The sequence below is a fragment of the Coturnix japonica genome, chromosome 20, assembly GCF_001577835.2.
Source record: "Coturnix japonica isolate 7356 chromosome 20, Coturnix japonica 2.1, whole genome shotgun sequence".
In the NCBI taxonomy this organism is placed as follows: domain Eukaryota; kingdom Metazoa; phylum Chordata; class Aves; order Galliformes; family Phasianidae; genus Coturnix; species Coturnix japonica.
Window position 1 is genome coordinate 11,144,656 of NC_029535.1, and position 23,955 is coordinate 11,168,610.

General features: G+C 41.7%; 1 protein-coding gene across 4 annotated transcripts in view; it reads left to right on the forward strand.

Moving 5' to 3' along the window:
• BCAS1 (breast carcinoma amplified sequence 1) overlaps nucleotides 1–23,955 on the forward strand; it is a 37,131-nt gene that overhangs the window by 7,620 nt on the left and 5,556 nt on the right. The window contains exons 4-12 of one of the 4 annotated variants that reach the window (XM_015882072.2): nucleotides 463–1,040; nucleotides 5,602–5,760; nucleotides 6,330–6,374; nucleotides 10,424–10,561; nucleotides 12,906–12,941; nucleotides 13,280–13,486; nucleotides 18,477–18,641; nucleotides 21,496–21,561; nucleotides 23,568–23,837. In XM_015882072.2, the coding sequence (XP_015737558.1) occupies nucleotides 463–1,040; nucleotides 5,602–5,760; nucleotides 6,330–6,374; nucleotides 10,424–10,561; nucleotides 12,906–12,941; nucleotides 13,280–13,486; nucleotides 18,477–18,641; nucleotides 21,496–21,561; nucleotides 23,568–23,837 (1,664 nt within the window). The remainder of the gene's footprint in view (nucleotides 1–462; nucleotides 1,041–5,601; nucleotides 5,761–6,329; nucleotides 6,375–10,423; nucleotides 10,562–12,905; nucleotides 12,942–13,279; nucleotides 13,487–18,476; nucleotides 18,642–21,495; nucleotides 21,562–23,567; nucleotides 23,838–23,955) is intronic. The other 3 variants (XM_032448580.1, XM_032448579.1, XM_032448581.1) reach the window with 3 other exon arrangements.

Genomic DNA, 23,955 nt, shown 5'->3' on the forward strand with positions numbered 1-23,955 from the left:
CATTGGCAACACAGTGCAATATTGCCTAAAGATTATAAGAATTACTTGAGATAATTTCAACTTTGCTCTGAAAACAGGAATTTTTAATTTGAATTTTAGCAAGTGAGGTTGAGACTGACAATTTGCCCAGCTATAATTAAATAAATTAATTAAATAATTAAATTAAATAATTAAATAAAAAGAGGCAACATCAGGGGCTGCACAGAGCATAGAATTTGCACCAATATCAGTGTGGGACAACAGGATGGCAAATTAGAAGAGCTGGTCCTACAGATCAACTGCTGCTTGTGCTCAGTGCTGGAAAAAAAACCAGGAGCTTTAAACAAGCTGCACTGTGTGGTCCTTCCTGGGGCTCCACGTCTCAGACTACTTTATTAAGGAGGGTGGTCACCATGCTTAATTGTACAACCCTTACAACTTCTTTGCTGTGTGGGGTAATTACTGTTCTGTACTTTTTTGCAGTGGATGTGAAGGAGAGTGTTGCTCAGGATAATGCAGCTGCTTCTTCCCCAAAGACAAAGGAGCGGAGTGCTGCTGTGGCGGGTGGGGAGGCTGCTGGGAGAGCTGCCAGCAGGGCTCTGCCATCTGCAAAGCTCCGCTCTGTCTTTGCGTTTTCATGGTCTGTACCAGGGCGTACTGAAGACCCAGCATCAGATTCATCAGTTGGATTGGCGAAGCTTGATGTCAGCTCAGAGCACGGCGCAAACAAAGCACCAAGTGACAGCGCAGCTTCCACTGCAGCAGCTGTGCCTCAGCCCAGCACCCATAAAGAGCCAGATCAGGCCCTGCCGGCACCCACACCTCAACTCAGCAGCCCCACAGCACCAGGGACACCTGAGGGAGAGGATGCAGCTGTGCTGAAGCCAAAACAAGTCAACTTTTTTGACAAGATCTTCAAACTGGACAAGGGGAAGGAGAGGAACCAAGAGCAGACGGGCACCCAGGAAGGTGGGCAGCCTTTGAGTGCTCCTGACAAGCACAGCACCGCACAAAAGGCTTCCAGGCACCAGAATGCTTCTAACAGCATCCCAACAGAGAAGGCAAGTGCTGGGAGAGGGCTTTCCATGCCACATTAATGACAACTAGGAATAACAGGAGCACGGGACAACCTGCTGCAGGGATGGCTCAGTGAGTGAGCTGGTGGTCTTAAAATCACTGGAGGTAATTGCTGGGAGAGGAACGCAGGGCTGCAGCAGCTCTGATCCATGCACAGGCAAGGTAACAGTATTAACACTCAGTAGTCTGGATGGTGAAGAGTGACCATCTACAAATAAAGGGTGAAATACCTGAAAGTAAAATTGTTACTTGTGCTTTAGAAGCCTGGAGTTTGATACCAGAGATTTTAAGGAAATTCTCATGGAATAATGGCTCTTCTTGAGCAGTGTCTATTTATTGAATCTTGTGCAAGCTACGTTGAGGGATAAGTAGTAGTAAAAGCTTTTGTACTATTAGTCATTGCAAATTTTAGTCAAGGAAATCCAGTCCTTGGTATTGATTTTGCAGGAGGGGAGAATGCAATGTAAGATAGCTTGCCAGGCAAAGGAGCTGAAAACAGATCTGGGTTTAGTGTGGTTCATCAAGGAAATGTGTTGTTACTTCTAACAGTAGCCATTTTGTAACCCAGATGTTATCCTTCTGAAACAAAAGGACAGATAGTAATAGAAGATAAATGATCAGAAGTCATCCATTTGTTACTGTCCTTTGTTGCCATAATGAGTGTAACATCTCAGTTCCCAGGCTCATCACTGGTACGGTTCACTGCCTACAGTAAGGCTTCACTTCAGCCCTAAAGTAAATAAAGCCTATTTTTCAAGGATAGCATGATGAGATTTTTACACTTCCTGCTAAGTCTGAAATCAGTAAAAACAGTGTAGGATTGATTTTCAGCAGCTAACTATTGAGAACATCCAGCTTATGGACTGAGTGTAAGTGGCATCGCTCTTAGTTTCACTGTGATGGTGCTGGTCCATACTACTGGGGATGTAGTGCAGGTCCAGGTCCTGTGCAGGGCTGGGAAAACAGGAGACAGACATTGGCTGCATGTCTTCCCCTTGTTGGAATCTCTACGTGCCACTTTCATTATGATGGTTTTTATCTGATTACTTTAGGCTTTCAAATAACACTGCTGCGCTGAAGCTATTTAAAGTAACATTGAACGTGGCTCAGTGGATGCTCAGTGCTAGAACTGACAATTCTCATTATCCCCAAACATTTCTTCAACTTCTATTCTATTACTTCTCTATTTTACATTTCCTCAGATGTGAAGATCCCATTACTTGTACAGTCTTTAAGAATATTCCAGTTTTTACATTTAGTCTGTAAGACTGAGGTTACACTTTTAACCTTTGTATTTCAGATGTGTAACTCACCACCAGTATCTCATCTATACACACAACTGTAAAGCATCTGTAGTCTCAGCCTAGCAGTGTATCCAGCCATTCACTGCAGAGACATGGATCAGAATGAATCGTCTCTTTGGCGTGCTGCTGTCACTTCTGTTTCTAGCTATTACCATAAAGTTTTTCAACACTGGAAACTCCTGCAGATGTTTATATATACACAGCGTAAGATTCGCTGTTTGCTGGAATAGTTATTTTGTTACAAACAATTGCTTGTTTTACAATGATAAATAATTTCCTGTTTTGCTGAGACTGTAAACAGAATGCAAAAGGTCACAGTTTGTTCCGTGGAAGTACTATGGCAGGAGATGGTTTCTAATGAAATAAGCTGAAGTAGCTTTAATTGGAAGTCTAAGTTATGGATTTGCTGGTAACTGGGATAGACCAGCCCGGCATTTCTGATGAACATCCCCCAAGGGGTGAGAACAGAACAAGAAATTCTGAAGCTTTTTTGCTATTTTGGATGAATTAGAAGCACTGTTCATCTGGAGGACTGTATCATAAGGGAGAGTGAAATTTCTAAACTTACCCTTGAGTTTCCTGATGATAATTTTTGTGTTTCATTCCTCAAACATAGGAAGGAGGGAGTATGTGCTGGGGACAGGGAAATGGTTGATAAGGGCATTTCCTGAGAGAAAAGTAGCAATTAAACACTCCTGGTATATTGCCAGAATAACTGTGTTCCTAAAACAAAAGCTGAGGCTCTGCTTTGCAGTGCAGTTGCCTTCTGTTTCCTCTAAAGTTGCTCATCCTCATGTAGGATGGAGGAACAACCAAATCTAAATTAATTACTGTTGCTTTATTAACTCCAAACTGTTACCAGATAACCATACTAAAAATCCAGATATTGCTGCCGTAGTTTCTTCTATTTCTTGTTGGGTGATGGCTTGTACTCTCTGTAAAAGCAAAAGAAGACTTTCCCTGAGTTGAGTGCCAGCGCATAACAAGCAGCATTGCTGGTAAGTAAGAGAGATTCCACAGTTGTAGCTTAAGAGCTGCACAAACAGTCTGTGTTTGGTGAAACACTCTTTATTTTTGTGGTCCACAAAACTACATTCAGAAGACAGCATAATTAAAACAAGGACAGAATTCATGAATTCATGAAGCATTTACTATGTAAGCCAAAGAAAAGATAAATTATATGCCTGTAATGTTTCACTGAGCTGTGATTCATACAAACAAAAGTGCTGGCAGGAGTACATTCTTTTAAATGTTTTTCTAATGGCTGAACCTAAACGACAGTGTAAGTACTTAAGGTGTTTATTACCCCCAAACTTGGATCCCCAAAGAAATGAATTGAACATTTGCATGGGATCTGTTAACTTCTAATGGTGACTTTCTTCTGTTACTCTGAGAGGTTCCTTTCATTGCTATTTGCCTTCAGGGCCCTCATGATGCATTACACAGTGAGCTGCTTCAGAGCCTTCTGTGGTCATTTGACAATGGCTCTTAAAATGCGTTACTATAGAACTCCATGCTATCTCTCCTTGATTAATGTGCTGAAGGCTTGAGTCTGTACTCCTTCCTTACAGCAGCGTTCCTGTGGATGGCAAGAAGGATCACTGCATCTATCCAAGTTATACTGGGATAGCTAATATCAGTCTGGCTTGGGACTTCAGGTCTTGGGGCTCTGTGTGCCGGGGGTCACTTGGTGGCCTCTGTGCTCTGCACATGTGATTGCAGGGGTTTCTGGAGTGAATCTCTTCATGATCTGCAATAGCATTTACATTTGCTGGGCAGTTTGGAATTAGCAGGGGAGACCCTGCTAGTGCTGCCAGTGGTGGTGACTGTCATTTTTGCAGTGAGTTCAGATGCTGTTTGCTGTGGTGTTTAGCAGTTTTCTTCTTCCTAAATGATGCACGGTCTAAGCAGGGAGAGCCCTGGTTTGAGCACATGTAAAAATGTTTGTTTTTCTTATAGCATCAAACACTTTGTAATTAAAATCTTGTTTAGTGATGAATATTCTGCCTAAATGGTGACCTACTCTGAGAACTTGGGTTTCTTGCCTCATGCTTTTGTTGCCTCTTTAATATCTGAAATAGAGCCAGCATTTTTCATAAAGCCAGCACTCTTTAGATGGCATCCCTGGAGGAAGGGCTGCCAGAGCTGGCATGTCTGCATGCGTTCTGCATGGGACATATTGTTCTTGGAACCACTTGGGCCTCTGACTGGCAGCTGGACAAAGTGGTGTGTTAGGACCTTGCAAGTAACTCCTAAATAGCCTGTTGAAACCTTCTTAACTACTGTGCTGTGTTTCTTCATGGGTAAATTTGGAACATGGTGGGTGGAGAATTACAGAATTCTGTTCTTGTAAGTAAAGCTGTCTGTTTAGCTCCTTAAAAGCTGCATCAAGATTGGTCACTCTGTGTTCACTTTTTCTAATGCCAGATTAACCTCCTGAAGTCTTCACTAAGTTATCGTTTTTTATTCTCCTTTAGTGAAGAAAAGATGTACAAAATAAGTAGATTCTTTAAAAGTTCTACAAGAATAGTGTTTCTAAATCTGTTGGTATAGTCAAAAGTTTCCTGGGTACAATTTCATGTTCTTTAATATTTTTTTTTCTGGTCAAAATAGCACCAGATGAGTGCATATATTTGGAAGTTTGAGAAAATAATATATATATTGGTGCCACTTAGAACAATAGCCAGTCTTTGAGAGGCTATTGGAATACTGTTTTGGGGCTCTGATAAATGTAATTCCGGCAAGGAGTCAGCTCAGTCTGGCTCAAAAGGATTACCCTGAGTTGTTACTTTTTTCTTTTTAATCTATACCATGTTTGTATTCACAAGATAATTTATTCCTGGAGTTGCAAAATAACAGGGTGTCGGAAGAAATCTTTGTATGGTACAATCAGACACTGAGCCATCGAAGACTGAGATCTCAGTATTTGTTTCTATTCACAAGTTTGGCCTTGGAAAGAGAAAAGCCGTGTTGTTTGGGATGCTGTGTGCAACTTTACTTCTGTTACACTTGGTAGCTGGGAACAATGCTCCTCCAATCAACAGCAAATGCTGAATATATTAGAAAAGAGGGGAAAGAGCTGCATAAATGCTCAATTGTTCTGAAGACGTAGGCTGGAGAAATATGGTTGGAATTAAGGTTGTGACTCTGTGGAACATAATGCGAGTCACAAATGTTACTTCTGCATTCCACTGCAAAGTAAGCAGGCTGAGACTGAGGAAACTCTGCCCTCATTTCTTAGGAGATAGATGACTGCAACCAGAGGGACCTCCGGCAGGACTCAGCAGGTGTCAGTGGTCTCACTGCTGGGCAGCCTGAAAAGGCAGAAGTAAAGCAAGACAGCTCCCAGCCAGCTGCTGCAGTGGACAACAACTCCGTCATGAGTTTCCTTAAAACACTGGTAAGCACTGCTCCTCCTCTTCATCTGGGAGTTCAGTTTGAGTTCTTGTAGAGATCCCAAATGTGGCCATCCTTAGCTTAATGCAGTGTACTTGCTGTCATGTGCACTGAGGAACAATGAAGCCAAACAGACACCTTTGGGAACGGTATGAGAGGTACAGAGAGGTGCAGGCACAGTGCAGTTGTGAGTCAGTGATGCTGACCTACTCTGAGATCATTCTCAGCTGCACAGATACCTGCAGACCTGGAGGCATTTGTCTGCTTTTAATATCTTCTTAATATTGAAGCACCGATTTTTAAGTTTTTTTAATAATTTTCACTTATATGGAATTATTGAATTTTATACAACCAATACAATTTTTGCTCCATATATTTTTCATCTTTGTACTGCCTTTAGGTTACTCTTCAGAAATATTTGTTTTAGAAGCTTTCCAGTATGTGGGGAAGAAAGCCTGTGCTCTCACCTTTGTATTCAGGAAACAAAACCGACTTACTAGAACCAAGCAGATAATCCTTCAAAGCTTTTGAAAGATTTAGATATGACTTTTTTTTCCTTCAAATGTATTTAAGGTCTCCCCAAGCAAAGCTGAAGCCAGAAGTGAACCTGAAGACAAGGTAGGCAGATCCTCATTTTTGTCGCTGGTAAATATGGGCTTTAATGCAGGTATTTCTTCATTGTATTGCTTCCTCCCCACTGATATTTTCATTTGCAGTAATAATTTAAAATGTTATTCCATCTGAATAAATTGGAAAGGAAGATGAGCATGAGTAAAGTGTAACTATCTCATATGCTGCAGTCAAGATCAGATCTGTAGCCTCTTCTATAAGATTTGTGAGCCGACAATGTTTTTGTTTGTTAGTGACTTGCCCTTGCAAAGTCCTTGCAATGGAGTCTTCCTGAGTCTACAGAAGCCCAGTTTTCTCATAGAGCTGGATAAAATACGTGGCTCTACACATCCCATAAGGTATATATGCAGAGAAATGGCAAAGATGCACAACTGCAGTGCTGTACCAGGGACACGAGAGGCCCCCAGGCACAGCAGCTCTATTAGCTGGATCGAGGCAGACACACCTCCTGCAGGACCACATCTTCAAGTGGAGGAGGCTGAAGCACCCTTGGCCCACAGCACAGCTGGAACTAGTGGGCTGTTCCTCACAGCAGAGACCTTAGGAAGGTGAGGGAGCTACAATGGGCAGGGCTGGGACTTGCAGAGGGAGGGCTGTACTTTCCAGTGCCATTGAGGATTCTTCCACCTAGATGCAGCAATGAGGATCTGTTTGCATCCCAAAGTCAGACCTTTTAGTGTTCCTGCTGGGAGGTCAACTTCTTATCATGTAGAAAGAGATATGCAATGCTACACAAGCACTGCTCCTCTTGCAGCAGGCAGACATGGCCTCTTGTGTTCCCTTTAACAAACCAATTTTTTCCTTGGATTCCACTGCCAGGAGATTTGTTTACAGCACATGAGCAGTGAGGGTCCTTTATGTGTGAAGTCCAGAAAGACTTCACTATGAAGGCCTTCCTTTGTTATTACAGAGTGAAAATCTCAAACTGAGTCAATGTATTTACCGTATTTGTGAAAACTGTGAGGGCTGTAAAAAAAACCTTAGATTTGAAAACATAATCTTTTAAAATGGAAAGAATGTAAGTGCTGAAGGACTTCTCTTTCCCCCTTCTTTCCCACTGTTCACACCAAAGCTTATAACAGTTTCAACAGAAGCTGGATTGTGAGACAGTCTGCATTAAGCTGCTGCCTTCTCCTCTCAGTGTTTCAGGCACATCACGGGCTGTCCCAAGAGCTGGGAACACCCAGATAAAATGTGCTTACATTGTTTTGACTAGAACAACATTTTTTCCCCTGCAATGCCTATGAAAAAATACTAAGTAACACCAAGAATAAATCCCTAAAAATGTTATTTCCACTCACTTTTCATGTAACAAATTACTTCTGCCATCAGCATCTTTATCTATCCCATTTTTATCCTTTTTATCCAATTCAGTTTCCATACTATTGTACTACAATGAAGTTTTTTTCCAGAACATTTTGAGTACGCTCTGGTTTAATTTGTTTCAGCTCAGTTCTGGGAGCTGTTGATCAAGGTTGATGCTTTCTAAGATGTTCAGAAAAGGCAGCGTCAAACTGCCCCTTCAGTGCGAGTCTGGGGCTCTTTCAACAGCTTTTTGAGAGCTCCAGCTGCTCAGTGTGGTATCCAGACATTATCATGTGCTCCTACAACAGGTGACTGGTGAAGGCCTGCTGTAATTTAGAAACAAATATGCAGTTGGGGTTTGGTTTGCTATCGCACCTGTGAGGGTAAACAAATTCAGATGACTAGCAGGATATGCAAAGGTTTTATATACCGTGGTTGAATGTGAGTTTCTTTTCACAGAGAATTCCTTTATCTTCACTAGTATTTTTCTGATCCAAAGAATGACATTTTCACTATATATACATTAAAAAAAAAAAAAAGTATTAAAATGGGTAATGGGTCAGCCATCAAAATTTTACATTTCCTACAACAGTTGATGTGCATAATGAAATAATGGTCATCTTTACCTCTGAAAATACTTTTGTCTTAGATACATTTCCAAGTGTGTCTGAGCCTTTCCCAAGCACTGGAGGGCTTTAGTGTTGCTTGCTGTTTTGCGTTACTTGGGTGGCGCTGAGGCCACTGTGTATTTGAGTTCCAGTTGTACTCTCATTTCTGCTGCTTATGCATCTGCTTTGTAGGAAGGAGCTGGGTTTTATCACCCATGGGCTGGTACATTCCAAGGATCTCAACAATATTTTTCTCACTGATAAAAAGATGGATTTTTTTTTCTGTTTTTTTTTTTTTCTTCCCTGATAATTTGGTAATTCAGAGTAATATCGCAGCAAAGCATGGCAGCACGCTCCCTCCTGGTGATGTGCAGAGGTGTGCAGCACCGCTGAGTTTGTCTTCATGCTGAATAGTGGCTATGTAGAAATATGCTGTCATCAGGAAAGCCCCTGGCTTTAATTGGGTGCCTACAGATGTGTGCTTTCAGCAGCACGGGCACACCCTTCATGGCTGTCACTCCATCCGTGTAAACACGGAGTTTAGCCTACAGAGTAAACAATGCTCAGCTGAGTCATAGGAGTGACTTGATCCTTTGCAAGTTTATACTAACCTAAAAGCATTCATTTGGCTCCAGGACACCTCCTGAAGTCTTCCCCAATAGGTGCTGACAGGGCACACATGGGAGTGCCATGCTACCAAGTACAACAGGGAAAACATGGCCAGTTGTGATGCAACTGACCACAGCCCTTCTGTAGGACACATCCCTTTGGAAGAAGCTTGTAATTGCACTGAACAAAACAATCCTGAACAAACCAAGATTTCATCTCAATATGCTCACAAGTATTGTGTTATCTATTTTGGACCTTTTCTCCTAACCTGTTAGTTGTGGACAGCCACAGTGCTTGATGCTTTATGGTGTAGGTTCTATGGACTGATTTATTTCTTTGGGTTCAGTCACTTGTTTCTGTAGTTCCTGGACTCTTCAGTCAGCTTGTTTCAAAGCTCTTAAGAGAGTGAATACTTCTAACTGAAAGATGACCAAAATGATTTATTTTTAATTATATGTTGGCTTGTTTGATATCGACTAAATCAGGAAATGATTTGTCTGAGAAAAATGCCATGGGAGACAATGAAATTCAGGGTATTAGCAAGCACAGCTTAAAATATTACATGTTCCTTTCTAGTAAGTAATATGAACGCATCTCAGTGCTTCAAGACTCGATGCTGAAACCCTGCAGTGGGAAGAACGCTGCCCTGTGTTTGTGGTTACTCACACAGCGTGGGCATCTGCTCCAGGCTGCCAGCACAGCTCACACTTGTGCTGACTTGTTTGTATGTTACAGCTCACTTAAGCAATGCTTTTGGGTTTTCCCCCTTATTTTTCCTTGTCAAAATACATGAAAGTAATGGGGAGGGAAATAAAAACATGAATATCAAAGTTTTTCTTTGATTTATAGCTTGTTGTAATGGTTTCTCAGTGAGGTGCTCACAGCTTTAGAGAGATCCTGTTTCTAACTTCAATGGGCAGTGATTTGCAAAACAGTGCCTTTTGAAGACATGTAGAAGGGAGTGCAAGAAAACCAATGCTTTTTGATTCTACACCCGTAATATTATTTTTATATCCTTATTTCTTGCTGATCTTATGAACATTAGCGTGAACTTGTAATTTTTCATGTGGTATCTCATGAATATGGATATTGCACATTCCAGAAATACTTCATTATGCACAGCATTAAGTCTGTAGAATACTGTTTAGTATATTTTTCCAATAGTTATATTTGCTCTATTTAAACTTATGACCCCAAATTCTGTTGGCCACTGAAGAATTTAGGATAATACACAAGTCTACCTTCAATACTTGAGTGAACTGATTCTGTTTGGAATCAACTGGATTTCGGTATCTTTTTTATTTCATTCACTACTTGAGAAAGTTTTGTTGAATTGAGAAATTACTTGGAGGGGGAAGAACTGGGGGAGGGTGGTGGGAGGGGGTAGAATTTATCCAGAGCAGAAGGGAAATGTTTGCTTTGAATACAAAGTATAAAAATGTTTGAATCTTTCTCATGAAACAAAATGTGCAAGTTCTGTAACAAGTACTGAACTTATGTGATGTTGCACAAAAGGGATCAAAAGCAGAACAAGGCCGCGGTGGGCAGCCTGCTCTGAAGACGGCAGAATCGCCAACTAAAGGAGCCAAGAAAAAGAAGGCAGAGAGTCCCAAGCTGGGACACAGCACGTTTAGCAAACTCTTTAGGCATAAGGTCTGTATGAAACACGGGGATGAGCAGAACCCTGAGCAGTAACAGATGGTTCCTGTCCCAGAATGAAATCACTGCATTTTTAACTGAAGTGGATCTGGCCAGCTGCGCTCTGCAGTGCTCTGAAAACCAGCGGTGTGAGCATTTCTGTGCCACACGTTACTGAAACAATCTCAGTGTGCAGTGCTTTATGTGATACACCATCTGTGTGCCTTCGGGATTCTGAAACCATTCCTGAACCCCATGATGCTCTGGGCTGCCCAGGTCATGCTTACTAATGTTCACTAATGTCACTGGCCACTGAAAATGAACGTAAAAGGTACTGACAAGCAATGGTGCATGCAGATACATCCATGTCTGGACTGTAGAGTGGATTTAAGAGCTCAGTCCAACTGAAGTTTAAGGTTGATATTGATGTGTATAAATCGGTGGCTGGAATTGTGATCTGATGAACTGGGACATCCAACAGTTAGGATAAGAGAAATAAGAAATTTCCTTTTGAAAGAAAAGTAATATTTTAAAACATTTGATTGATTTAAAACATTGGATGAGAAAAACCTGGATGTCAATGGCAACTTGAAATAAAGTAGTTGGTAAAGCACACTTCTCATGCAAGTGGTTGTTTTCAGTGGTTTTTAAATGAAAATTAGAACTCTTCATCATCCTCAGTGAAAGGCATTTCTGCTTTTTCCAGAAGAGGTTAATGTGCCATGCTGCTCTGTGGCAGGCGAGCAGGGAGCTGTAGCTGTTTAGCCCAAAGAATGCAGAAGCAGAGACCCTTGGGCTGGGGGAGGAAAGTGATTAATACTTAATGCTTGTTCAAAACACCCACAGGGAATATGGGGTGAGTAAGGGGCTCTGTGTTCGAGGGTTATATCTGAGCACAGGGCAAAGGGAGATCTTTATTGTATTTGAAACAATTATGTTCTTTTTATTGTGGAGATTAAAACCATCATCTCGTTGTCACTGAAGGGATCTTGCCAGTGCATTAAGACTACAGTTCTTGCCAACTACTTAAACAATTAAGATGTTATTGTATCTATGACAATGATTAATTTTTATTTAACATATGTAAAATGTGAATTTTTCCATCATTAACTGGGGCTCCCTCTATGTAAAAAAAGAAGGAATAAACAGGTTTTTTTGTTTGTTTGTTTTAAGGTGCTAAACCTCTTGAAGTATCTCAGTCTTAAGACCTGTTGTCAGGAAAAATGGCTCCTCTGCTTTAGGCTTTGATATGATTTCTTATTAAATATCTGGGTCTGGAATGAGAGCCATTATCTGGAAGAAAAGCATCACCTCTAATATTTTATGGTTAAAAAAAGAAACTTGTCTCATAGAACTTCACTGTTTTATTTGCATAATTTTATTTCTGTATAGAAAATACAGAAAAAAAGCAGGGTATTACTCATTATGTATTAAGAATAAACAAAATGAGCTAAAATGGTGCTATGTTTATCTGAAAGGCTGATAGAAGGAATTCAAATCAGACAGGAAAGCCCTGAAATCCTCACCTTTAAGTTACTGTATCCTTGAAATGCCAAACGTGCTAACTGGATGGATAGGTAATGGATTGGTTTATTTGAAATGATCACGTTAAGTGTGTAAATATTCGTGTTTAATTCTAGGCACTTCACTGGAGAGGGTTAATCCCTTATGTTCAGCATTACTACTAACATCAGCTCATGGCACTGATGTTACTTTTTATCATTTGCTCTGGCTCTTACTTGTTATAGCTAACAACAAAAAGAAGTTCCTGGCTCCTGCAAACAACCCTCATCAGCTCTCTCTAGAGGTCTGCAGGCAGAGCAGCACGCTGCAAAACCTGGCTGCTGAGCTGACAATTACCTGGATTTCCTTACCTGAGATCTTTCTACACCCTCCTCCATACAAAAACCTTCTGTTCTGTATCCCAGGGGTCAAAGCCTGCTGCTGGAAGTAGTAGACTTGATTCCAGCTTCCATGTATGTGTGGTAAGTGCACGGACTGAGCCAGCCATGAAAAACTAATGTCTTAAACCTCTGTGTTGTGTCCTACCTGATGAGATTGGAAATGTGTCTGTAAATATACATTTATTTACCAAAACAAACAAGTTGAGGACTGCAAGCACAGCAAGATTAACATGAAATAATTCGGCCCAGGGCTGAGGAGCTGCTGTAGGTGGGACAGGCACGGACAGTCCCTCCAGGCAGCCTTGCCTCTGCCAGGGATCACTTTTCCATAGTTGCAGGAGCCAGGACTTCCACAAACATTCACTAAAAATACGAGGCATTGTGACAGACAGTTCCTGAGCTGGGTAACTGAGAGCTGACGTTGTCAGACTTGTCTTTGTTTTGTTTCCCTCCAGGCTGCGAAGGAGACCCAACAGACAACTAACACCAAAGTGAGTAGGATGATTCCAGGTATCTGTGTATGAATAATGTAGTCTAAGGGTAATTAATCTCACTGTCATTCTCAGCTTCAAAGACTGTTCAAGGTGTTTTTTGTTTCAATCAGTTAATCCTCTCTGTTAGGAAGGGTGGGTTGCTACGTAATTTGCTTCCTCTGTTTGAGACATCACTTCAAGACAGGGCAAGGCAGCTCATACGCTGCACCTTGCTGCTTTGCATGGCCGGTGCAGGGACAGCATGCTGTGCACCAACCTCCTGCACCAGCTGATGCCCAAACACACTGCAGTCAGCTCATCTGTTTCCATTAGCCGATGTGTTTGTTTGTTTCTAGATAACTGAACAGCAGCCCGTCACCTCTGTAAAACCAGACAAAAATGTTCCTTCTGCTCAAGAGCCACAGCCAGCTAAGCAGAACACAAAGGCTCCTGAGCCTGCAGCCCAGCAGCAGGCAGCAGCAGCCACCGAAGCCCCCAGAGAGGCTGCAAAGGAGAAAGGATCATCCACTCCTATGCCACTGAGCAAACTCTTTTGGAAGAAGGTATGTCTGCATTTTAAAGCTGGTCCACCCCACTGCTCACTCATCACCCACATCTGGAGTTACTGTGGAGATTATGGTTACAGTAAAGCAGGCAAATCTGCAAAGCTGAGTAGATCCTGCATGCTAAGCGCATAGGGACACAAATAATATATACAGCTGCAAATGTTTATACAAGCTTTGGGCTGTCACCTGCGCACCTTGCCAATAATGGCAATTGGGCTCCTCTGGAAAAATCTTGTCAAACCACAGTCTTTAAAACCTGGCTGTAGTGTTTTTGAATAATAACATTAGTGAAAAAATACCAATCATCAGTTCAACACGAGCACTAAAAATCCCAGAGATAATATTATTTGTCAAGTTATCTCCTTAATAGAGATATAGGTGTAGAAATGTTGTTCTTTTCTGAGAAATGATTTAGTTCTGGTGGGTCTATTCTTACTCAATGGAAAATAAATCATGAGAGTGCATCAGTCTTGAAGTTTGGTGATTGAGGTCAGTTGGTTACAGAAATGCATTTCCCCGGGTTAAATAGCCACTGTGACTTAAATTAGGACTGACTGTTTCCATGATCCTTAGTGCTTTACCAGCTGAAGGCTGCTGCTTTCCTTCTTTGAGAGAAGAGCTGGGTTAAACTTCACTGAAATGTTGGATGTGGGATAACTGCTCTGCTGGGCTTCTGTTCAAGTTCCAGTCCCAGAAACGAAATGCTTCCAAATGCACAGATGCAGACTGAGCAGCCAGCCCTGCAGCTTCTGCAGCTGTATTTTCCTGTGGGCAGAGGAACTGGAGATGGTTTGGGTGTTATTTGCAAAAGAAAAGAAAAAGTTTAGATATTTACAGAGTAAACAAGCTTGAACCATTTGTTATTGAGGAACTCATTTCCAGTGGAACTGGGTGAATTGGATAAGTAGAATGACAGGAAACCTGTATGGAGGTGGGGGGAGCATATTTTTACGTAGCCACTATCACTACGGAAACCTTCTCTACAGATGAGTAGTCTGGCTTAGCTGGAAACAAGGCTGGGAAGCAGGATGTATGCTGAGCATCAGGGTGAAATGAGGAGTCCTGGTCAGTGTTTGTGTGCTGTTGCAGCATAAAGCTGAGTAATAAATCTGGTTTGAAGCTCTGTGTTTTCATAATTGAAGTAACAAAGCCCTTTGTATTCAAGAAAGGAAAAACATGGACAGGGATTTTTTTCTTGTAGAAAAACAGGGAAAGAGGTCCTGTGTGGGAGGGATTGGGGAACTCAGAAATCTGGTTGAACTTTAGTAAGATTTCAAAGCCTTATTTAGGAAGATTAGCTCAAACTGATGCAGATATTGTATTCCATATTGTGGTTAAATTAGGCCTACATAACTACCATGTGGCTTTTTAACTTGTCAACAGTTCTCACAGAAGTTCTGGCATCTTGAGCACCTCAGGGCTGCACACGTCTTGCCAAAATCCTTTCACTTTTCTGCTCATAATGCTGGATCCAGTTTTACCTACATAAAAATAAAGCTGTTTACCTCAATGAATAGAAAACATTGGAGAAAGCACTATAAGCCAGGGCTGGTTTTGGCTGCTACCAAAAACACTAAGAGTGACTTGAATCCTTGTAACAAATATACTGAACTATATTAGTAGATGACATCTGGCATCAAGCTTTGCAGAATAAGTTTATTTATGCTTAATGTGAGCTTTTTTGATTCTGGAGTCACCCCGAGACCAATTATTTTTTGCAAGTTTTCTGAGGGTAAACTTCTGCAATGGAAAACTGAGTGTGGTCCTTAGGATTTATAAAACAAATAAAACCTGCTTGCTTGAGGTTGAATCCTTTCCTATGAAAGGCTCAAGTTGCATTGCTGGATTATCTTGGCTGACAGCAATTCTCTCCTTTGAGAGAGAGGTGACCCAATCAGCTTGAGGCTTTAAAAGAAAGGCATAGGTGTATAATGGCCCTTAAAGCAGAGGTTAATCTCAAACTTGGTTTGCTTTGAGGATTCTCTCAGTTTACTTGCAGTGTTTTGTTTTGCTGGGTTTCTTTTTGGCATGCACAGCTCCTTTGCTAGGGCGGAGCGATAATGCTCACAGCTGTTCCATCATTCAGCCTTGTATCGTCCTTTAGAACTAACAAATAGCAACTGCAGCACTCCGAATTCAGACCCAACTTCTCTCCTTCCAGGCAGACTCTCAGATATCCATCTTCTGATGAGCTTTCACTTCAAAGCGCAGCTAATGAAGTGACTGTCAGTGTGTTGCAGTTAATGCTGCAGCTCTGGCTAAAAGTGAATATATTTGTTAGGAAAATAAAAATCCTCATTCAGCTCTGCAGATTGAAACTGCTTCAGCTCTATTTACCCCGTTTCCTGATTGTTCCATATGAGAATGATAACGAGCATTACTCCACTGTTTGTCATAGAAGCATTTCTAGCAAATGTTAAGGAATATTAAGAGAAAATTACAGATCATAATTTCCCATATCTGTGCTGAAAAGCTGACTTCAAAACCTTGTACATATATGATCAGTGCAAAGAATCACAGCACTTCCTTTACATCGGGTCAAAAGTATGCAAGTAAAGAACGGAGGAAATCTCAGAGCATTAAGACTGCCCTGTGAATTGTCTTTAAAAGCAGATCTATTTAAAGCAAACAAAACAAGCTGGTGCCTTACAAACTGTTGTCATACAAGCACAGAAATATAGTGCTCTTCTTGCTGAGGAGAATTTATGTCCCTCTGATACAAACAGCCAACAGGTTAGTTATTAAGAGAAGCAGAATGACACCACTTACTGCTGACCCTGCAATCATACTGTGCCTTAGGAAAACAAAGATAAATATTTGGGCAGAGCATGCAAGATTAATGTTAGAATTATTCAGAACTTATCAAGTCCCCACCACAGTTTACCTGCTCTGGACCTGGAACATGTGCCCTGGCAGGCAGGACAGAAGGGGATTGTGGCCCTTTATTGCAAGCTGAAGATCTCAAGATAAATGAACTTCTGCAACAACCTCGTCTGATAGAGCGCAAATTAAAATAACTCAGTAGGTAAATGGTTTATCTGTTTCAATCAATAAATCACAATTAAGTGTACTAAAGCTGAGCTCACATCTTCCTGAAGGCTTCTGAGTAATGCACAAGAAATGTACAAAGAGATACCAATTACTTTAAACAAATCCATCTCTCTGGATTGCCAACTCTTAGCTCTCCTCTCTTTTAAATAGGCAGTACTTCTCAGTTTGGCATTTCCCCCAGGGTACGTTTGTTAGTAGTGACACTGATGCCATTGCACAGATGTAGCTTGAGAGACAAAACTCATCTGGGTTGCAGCTGTAACAGAATAACAGTAATATGATCCCAAACCACAGTCACTGAGTGATGGGCTCCCAGAAGCCAAGCTGCTGCTTTATTGAGCCACTCCTCCAACTCATGCAGTGAAATGTTTTCTTCAAGGAGATAGATGGTGAATTGACTTTATGTGAAGGAGACAGAAGTATGAACTAAAATTATTAGGTGTTATCTCTAGAATTTTCATAAATATGAATTAAATCTGCAATTCCATGGGAAGGGTGTGTACTGCTGCCATCTCAGGTGGTAGGGGACAAGTGATGTTTATTCCTGCATCATTCCTGTCATCTCCCAGAGTCACCCCATCCATAAAAGAGGAGCAAAAAACACCAAGAGCAGCTGTCGTGCTGCTCTTCAAGCACATGCTGAGTCCACACCTTGCACATGGCCTGCAGCCCTGGTCTCCCCAGCTCAGAGCATATCATAAAGCTAAAGGCATAACGATGAGAGGGAAGAGGCGCATAAACATGGAATGGCTTCTGTTAGGAGAAGTACATAAACTACTCATAATTTTTTGGCTCGAAAAAGTTGTCAGAAAGGAATGTGGGAGCAACATGCAGGATGACCACTGCAGCATGAAATGTGAACAGGAATGGTCAGCTGTTATTGCTCAGACTAAAAGCAGCAGAGTATCAAGTGGAAGCGTTTGATGAGAAAAAGAAAGTACTTACCAAACAGCACATACTTCAGCTGCAGAATTTTTTGCCCTGGGATGCTGCTTGGTGTCAGGAGTCTACATCAACTCTAAGTGTTCAGCTGAGTTTGTGTAGGAAAAGTCCATCAGGGACTATTAAACCAGACATACAACATGGCAATCAGTGAGTGTAAGAGGGCAGCAGTGCTGAAAGGTGTTGCTGTATGAGGCTTCCGTTTATGGTCAGAGATGGTATCTGGTGCTGCAGTGCATCTTTGGTCTTATTGTCTAAATTGTTCTCATGTTCTGCATGTGGCTAAAATTACTTTTAGTAAAAAGACTGTGAGAACTCTTTAAATGTGAGTTCCTGTATGTTAAAGTTATCAAATATAAATTATTCTGCTTTACTTACAGCAGTTGTTTCCTTTTGCTGTCAGCATGCATTTCAGCTGTAACTGCTATCTGTTTTACCAGAAACCTGTGTTTAAAATGGCAATGATGAGAGTAACTGCTTTTGTTTGATTTGGTATTGAAAGCTGAAGTGTAACTTATGCCGTGTTTATAGCTTTGTGTGCCTTTATGCAAAAGGTACAGAATGGCCAAGTGCTGTCTCCAGTTCAGATTACCTGGTTATTAGTATAATAGCTTCTTTGTGGCAGAAAGGAAGATAGTTCTTCATATAATTTTGGTAGAATGGGAATTAATTAGTGGTTCTTGGCATGGGAGATTGTTACTTACTTGCTGAAGGCAGAAGAATCAGCTGTGCATGGAACTGCTCATTTTTACTGCTTCTAGCAAGCGTCACCTGCTCACACTGCATCCTCCTGGAAGTAATTTCATTTACATTTTCTATTTAAACTGCAGCTGAAGGTAAATTCCTGTGTTTAGGAGCAGGTACAACCACTGCTTCCTTTGTAACTGGCTTGTTTGTTTGTTTTGCTAAACCCAGAATTACCGATTATTCACTCATTAACCTGTATTTATTTTTTTTCCCTGCATTCTTAATGTCTGCTCAAAACAACCCTTAGAACGCATCGGAAGAAGCGGAGGTTGCTCACAATGAGAAAGCAGACGCGTCTTTAGAAGCTGTGACTCCGGACAAAGATGAGAGGAGCCCAGAAGTGCTGGAAGTGAAACCTAGAAGAGAAGAAAGCAAAACCCCTAAAGCAAACCTGAGGAAGTTCTTTAAGCTGGTAAGCAGAGCGCTTCGATCCACAAGCTGAGTGCTGTAACTCCTAGAGCCCCCTGCCGACCTGCGATAATGCTGAGCTCAGCCTCGTGCTGCAGCTCCTCCTGGCGGCGACCAGCTTTATTTTCAAGCACCTACACGGTGTGGGAATCAAAATAGCTTATACATCAAAAAATGACTTTTTTTCCCCTCTTCTTATGATGCCGTGTAATGGCCCAAGTTTTCCAAATGATCACAGCTATGAATAGTCACATTGTTAAATATTAAAATGAATGAGTCAGACCCCAGGATGAAAAAGCTACACTCCAAATCTCTCCCCACCCCCTGAATTTTGCAATGTTTGGCTTTATGGGCTTTGATAGCTGCAGCCCGACTCGTGGTAGGTGCCTTTACTTTATTTCTTCTGGTGTTACTTTGCTATACAGCCAGTCTGGTGGACTGGAGTATCTAAACCATGATAGGATCAGGCAAGGCACTGTAGACCCAACAGGCCTTTGGTTGTGAAGGTCACTAAGAATTTGTCTGTTAGGAATAAGGAAAATGTATCCAACACTGAAGTCTGAGACAACTGTGACTTCAAGCCATATAACCCTACCAAAAAAATAAAAAGCACTGCTTGAAAATAAAGCTGTGCTCCACACCCATCTTAGTCACTATGGAAAAAAACAGCTGTTAAAAGAGCAGAGGGTTAATCCACAGTTTGGCCTGGACAGACAGGAGTAGAATGTAGACAGACCTTCAGACAAGTGGTTTTGTGGCTTTTTGAAACACTTCGTATTCATCTGCTCTACTTTTGGCCATCAATTTCCAACCAGACCCTGAGTATTGAATATATTTCTTGCCCTTTGATGTGTGTCCCGAGCAGTTTCCTTTGAATAACTCTTGGGTTGCTGGATAACTGCCATGCTGTTGCACAGAATCCAAGCCATGTAGCTGTCATGCAGCTTTGTGCTGTCTAACACACACCAAGTAGTGTTTTCTGATATAAAATCCCCCTTTTCTGTTATCTAAATGGGCCACGTCTACACAAATACAAAATCCAGGGCTGCTAATTGGAATTCATTTGTTTCTCATTAATCAAATCAAATAGCTGACTTACCACATACAGGATATACCTAACATGGTCCAGGTGTTTCAGTAGCAATGGTGACATGTGAGCCATTCCCCCATATGCCCCGCAGAAGCAATGAGTAGACGTGAGCAGTCCAAGAGTCCCTTTGGATCTAGAAAACATCAGATGATTTGAGCCTTTAAAATTCCTGTGTTCTTGGTGTTTATGCACAGGAATGCAAGTTTATGTAAAATAAATATTTTCTAAATATCTCTTTTGTGGAGATAATAGAGCACAAAATAACATTCTTTGATCCAAATGAGCAGGATTGCTGACTGTAAACTGGGAGTGAAAGCCCTTGTCCTTAGCCAGGAAGATGCTGAGCAAAACAGGTGGTCTGAAAATGCCCTGAGTGTGGCCTGTAAATAAAACAACCTATTTCTGGACTAAGAAAGATGCTCTTAGGCAGACTAAGTAACTAGCAAAGTTTTCCAAACGGTATCTGCAATGGTAGGACTTATTCTGCAGCAGCTGTGCAATGCTGCTACCTCATAGAGGTAAATATTTACGTGATTAATTGTAGCTTGAACCAAGTTGTCTCATCCTAGTTTTCCAATATTATTTACAAAAACGTGTTTACTGCTTGTCACAACCTGCTCCCATCTAAAGACATGATGGCATGGATGTGCAAGGGGCTGAGCAGGGGCACACTCTGGGAGGAAGATTTCCCCTGTGGTCTGTGGCAATTAATTAATTGCTGTGGAGCAGTTCAGCTTTCTCTCATGCTGCTGCTGCTACATGTTGATTTTTCTGTGGCTTCATGGGAAAATCGGAGTCTGAAACAAGTCCTTGCAATAACAGCATGCATAGGATCAAGCAGATAACATGTTTCAAGTAACAAATCCACAAGCTGCATAAAACCACAAATCGTCCAGTTCTGTCTTTAGAACAAAGGTCACATCCTCTCATTGTTTTCACTGATCGTATGCAATGAAAAATGACGTTTAAATTTGGGCACGTTGAAATTCTGGAGTTTACTTTATGCTTTGCTGCTGAGCTCTGTGGCTTATGTGGTACTGCAGGGAATACCACGCTGAACCCTCTAACGTGCTTCTTCATTTAGCGCGTACATACAGTTTCTTTATATTACTAATTGTAACTAAATGTTAATGATCAAAACCCTGTAATGTTGACTTCTTGAGCTGTTTTTGCCAAGCAGTGATTTTCTGTATCATAAATAATTCAGATGCTTTAAGGTCACTGTGAGTGAGCTGCATGTGTCAGCTGGCAGCCCACTGTGCTGTACTGGGATGGGAAGGTGGGCACCCAGAGGGGCTGTTAGGCAGCTGCATATGGAGAGAGGGCATAAACTGACAGGCAGAAAGTGGGAAAATGAATTCTGATGGAAAATATATATATGTATAGAAATGTATCTGTACAGCTGAGAGGGTTTTAATTATTCACGGAGTATGCTCTTAGTGTGATGGTTCAATAGAAAGGAAGGCACGCTGGATGTTGTAAGACAGGTTTGTCTCTGGAAAGCAAGCAGAATCTCTTTCCTAGAACACCACAGGGCAATGGGTTGATAGTGGGCTGATAGCACTGCCCTGTTTACTGGCCATGATCTCTGGTCCACTGAGACCTCACTGGAATTTCTTACTGCTTCATGGGAGAATTGCCTTGCAATTCTGAAACTGGAAAATGTCCTTAAACCAAACCTTGCACTGTTCCATGTCGATGTTTTCATGTTACTGACCGCTGCAGAGCAGAGCCCAGTCAGAAGCGCGGTAACGCTGTGTTGTTTCAGTCAGGCCGGGGCAGTGGAGGGCTGACCCCCCCAGCAGAGGAGATTGTACCCAGCCCTGACCACCAAGTAAGTGCCTGCAGGTGTTCTCTGTTGGTGGAGGGTCGCTTTCACCTACTGCCATCCAGCTTTAGCTTCTCCAATGGAACAGTCACTGACACAACACTGCTATGTGCTCACCAACTTTCTTGTATTGCCTCATTTCATTTCTTTCCTCTCCTGCTAGTTACGTTGTGCACGTACCTTGGTTTAGCCAGCAAAGCTAAATATAGACAACCAGGATGATTTTGACTTTGCTGATTTATATTGCAGAGGAAAGGATCATTTAGGTGGGAGCTCCCATACAAGAGGGAAAAAAGGAGAGAATGAAAACTGCTCACTACAATTTACCAACAGATATTTTTCTATCTGTTTTATTCTTTTATTGTGTTTGTGCCATTAAAACTGGGAGTTGAAATATGAACTTTAGATTATATGCTTTATAGCTTTAAAAACACCTAAAAAAACCCAAACCCATATTTTAATTAGGAATGCAAATACTGTTATCTTTTCCGAGAGGCACAGCTTCAGGTCGGGACATCCAGGATAATCACCCCCCAGCAGCTAAAAGCTACAGTCCTGGATCTGTTCTTTAGTATTCCATTACTTCAATTAGCATCCAGTTCAAATTGTTTTGAACAACTTCTTTGTTCTGCTGCCTTTCTTATTCGTGCTGCTAGGAATTAAGGCACAAGGAGGGCTGCTGCTGCTGCTGACTTTCCCCTTTATTAGAATTTCTGCCAAATAATCTCCTGCAATGTTGCCAAAGTGCTTCTGGGACGCTGTGATTCTTCTATTTTCCTCACTGCCGTTCTGTACTCTACCAAAATGCTTTGCAGTGCATTGCAGTGCTCACCCAATGTCTGCTGAAATTTATGGGGTATTTCTTTCTCATTTAAAAAGCAGCCTTGGATTAAGGCCTCCTGCAGCGCCATGGGGAAACCACTGTCCTGTTAATCTCTTTTTTTTTTCCTTTCAGTGGCAATGTTAAAGCTGAGAGAGTAAAAGCAATCTGTCAGGTGCAGATCAGCCTGTAGAATAAGAAATATTAGCATGTTTCATTATTCATAGGTTTCACTTTGTATTTCCTGAGCTGCTCCCGTCAATATAAAATATGCCAATTTCCTGCCTTTCAAGGTTAATATGAAACACCTCAAAGAGATTATCTGATAGAATATTTTTTCTTATTTTGCCTGGAAAATATATCGTGAATATTTTTTTAGTGTTTTTTTTTTTGGGGGGGGGAGAGGGGCAGACATCAAAGGCCCAGACCTGCTCACAGAAATAGCCCTGTTGCACCCAATTTGCATTGGGCTGCAATACTGCAAATCTCAGGCATCAGCGCAATTAAATGTGTGGAGTGGAAGACTCAGCTCTAATTTTACACAGAGTAAACTCACAGACTTCATGGAGTGTTGACAAAGGCTGGAAGTTCTTCTGCCACCTTTGAACTCCGATATATCCATCTCATAGGTGTGTTTTGTGTGCTGTGGTTATTTTTGAACTGAATGTGCACATCTGCAATTGCACTGAAGATCCACCTGTTTTCCAGTCAACTTCAAGCACATCCCATATTTTTCTGAGTTTCAGAATCTTTGCCTTCACTATAATTAAGTGCGCTGACATTGTTGTCTTTGGATTGTTACCTCCTCTTCTTTTGCACTTGTGGGTGGCATTTTCAATGTGGTCTTTCATAGCCATGCCTGGTTTTTAGTTTCTGATGCAGTGTTGCAGTTTTGTGGAGATGCTCTGTGCATCTGTGTGTGTGATCCCTGACTCCTAACACAGCTGGAGCACTGATGTACATGTCAGTAAGGCTGGGCAGCAATGGCCTGATCCTGCCATCTTGGCTCAGGTCAGTCAGCTCCCTGTGTCAAGGCTGCAGGAGTCACTCTTGAGCTCTGGAAATGGACACCTGTTGGATAGCAGGATTTCTCCTTGCCAGGTGGCCTTTCATGTTTAAACATACTTATGGATCGCTTTCCAAAATGTTTACTTTCCCCACTAAAAATAACTATTGTTTGAAACTGCTTTAGACATTAAACTCCACAGAGAGGCCAGTTGCCACAGCTGAAAGTGAACCAGTGGGCCAAAAAAGCAAGGAGAGTTCCAAAGACAAGAAGCCGCCAGTGGAGCTGAGCAAGCAGAAGGGCAGCAAGCAGGAAATCCGAGAGCAGCCAGACTGCAGGGAGCAGCACGCAGCTGAGACCGACTCCATCCAGAGCGGAGGGGACACTGCCAAGGAACCCACCTCCTTCAAGAGGATGGAGAAGAGGCAGTCGTTGGGAGGCTTTTTTAAAGGCTTTGTACGTTCTGTTGGTCCTATCTTTTTAAGTTATTTATTTCTTAACTAATTTTAACTCCCAACCTGCAAGCTGTTAACCCTGTGAGATTTGTGCTCTGGTGCACAGTACGTCCATGTCA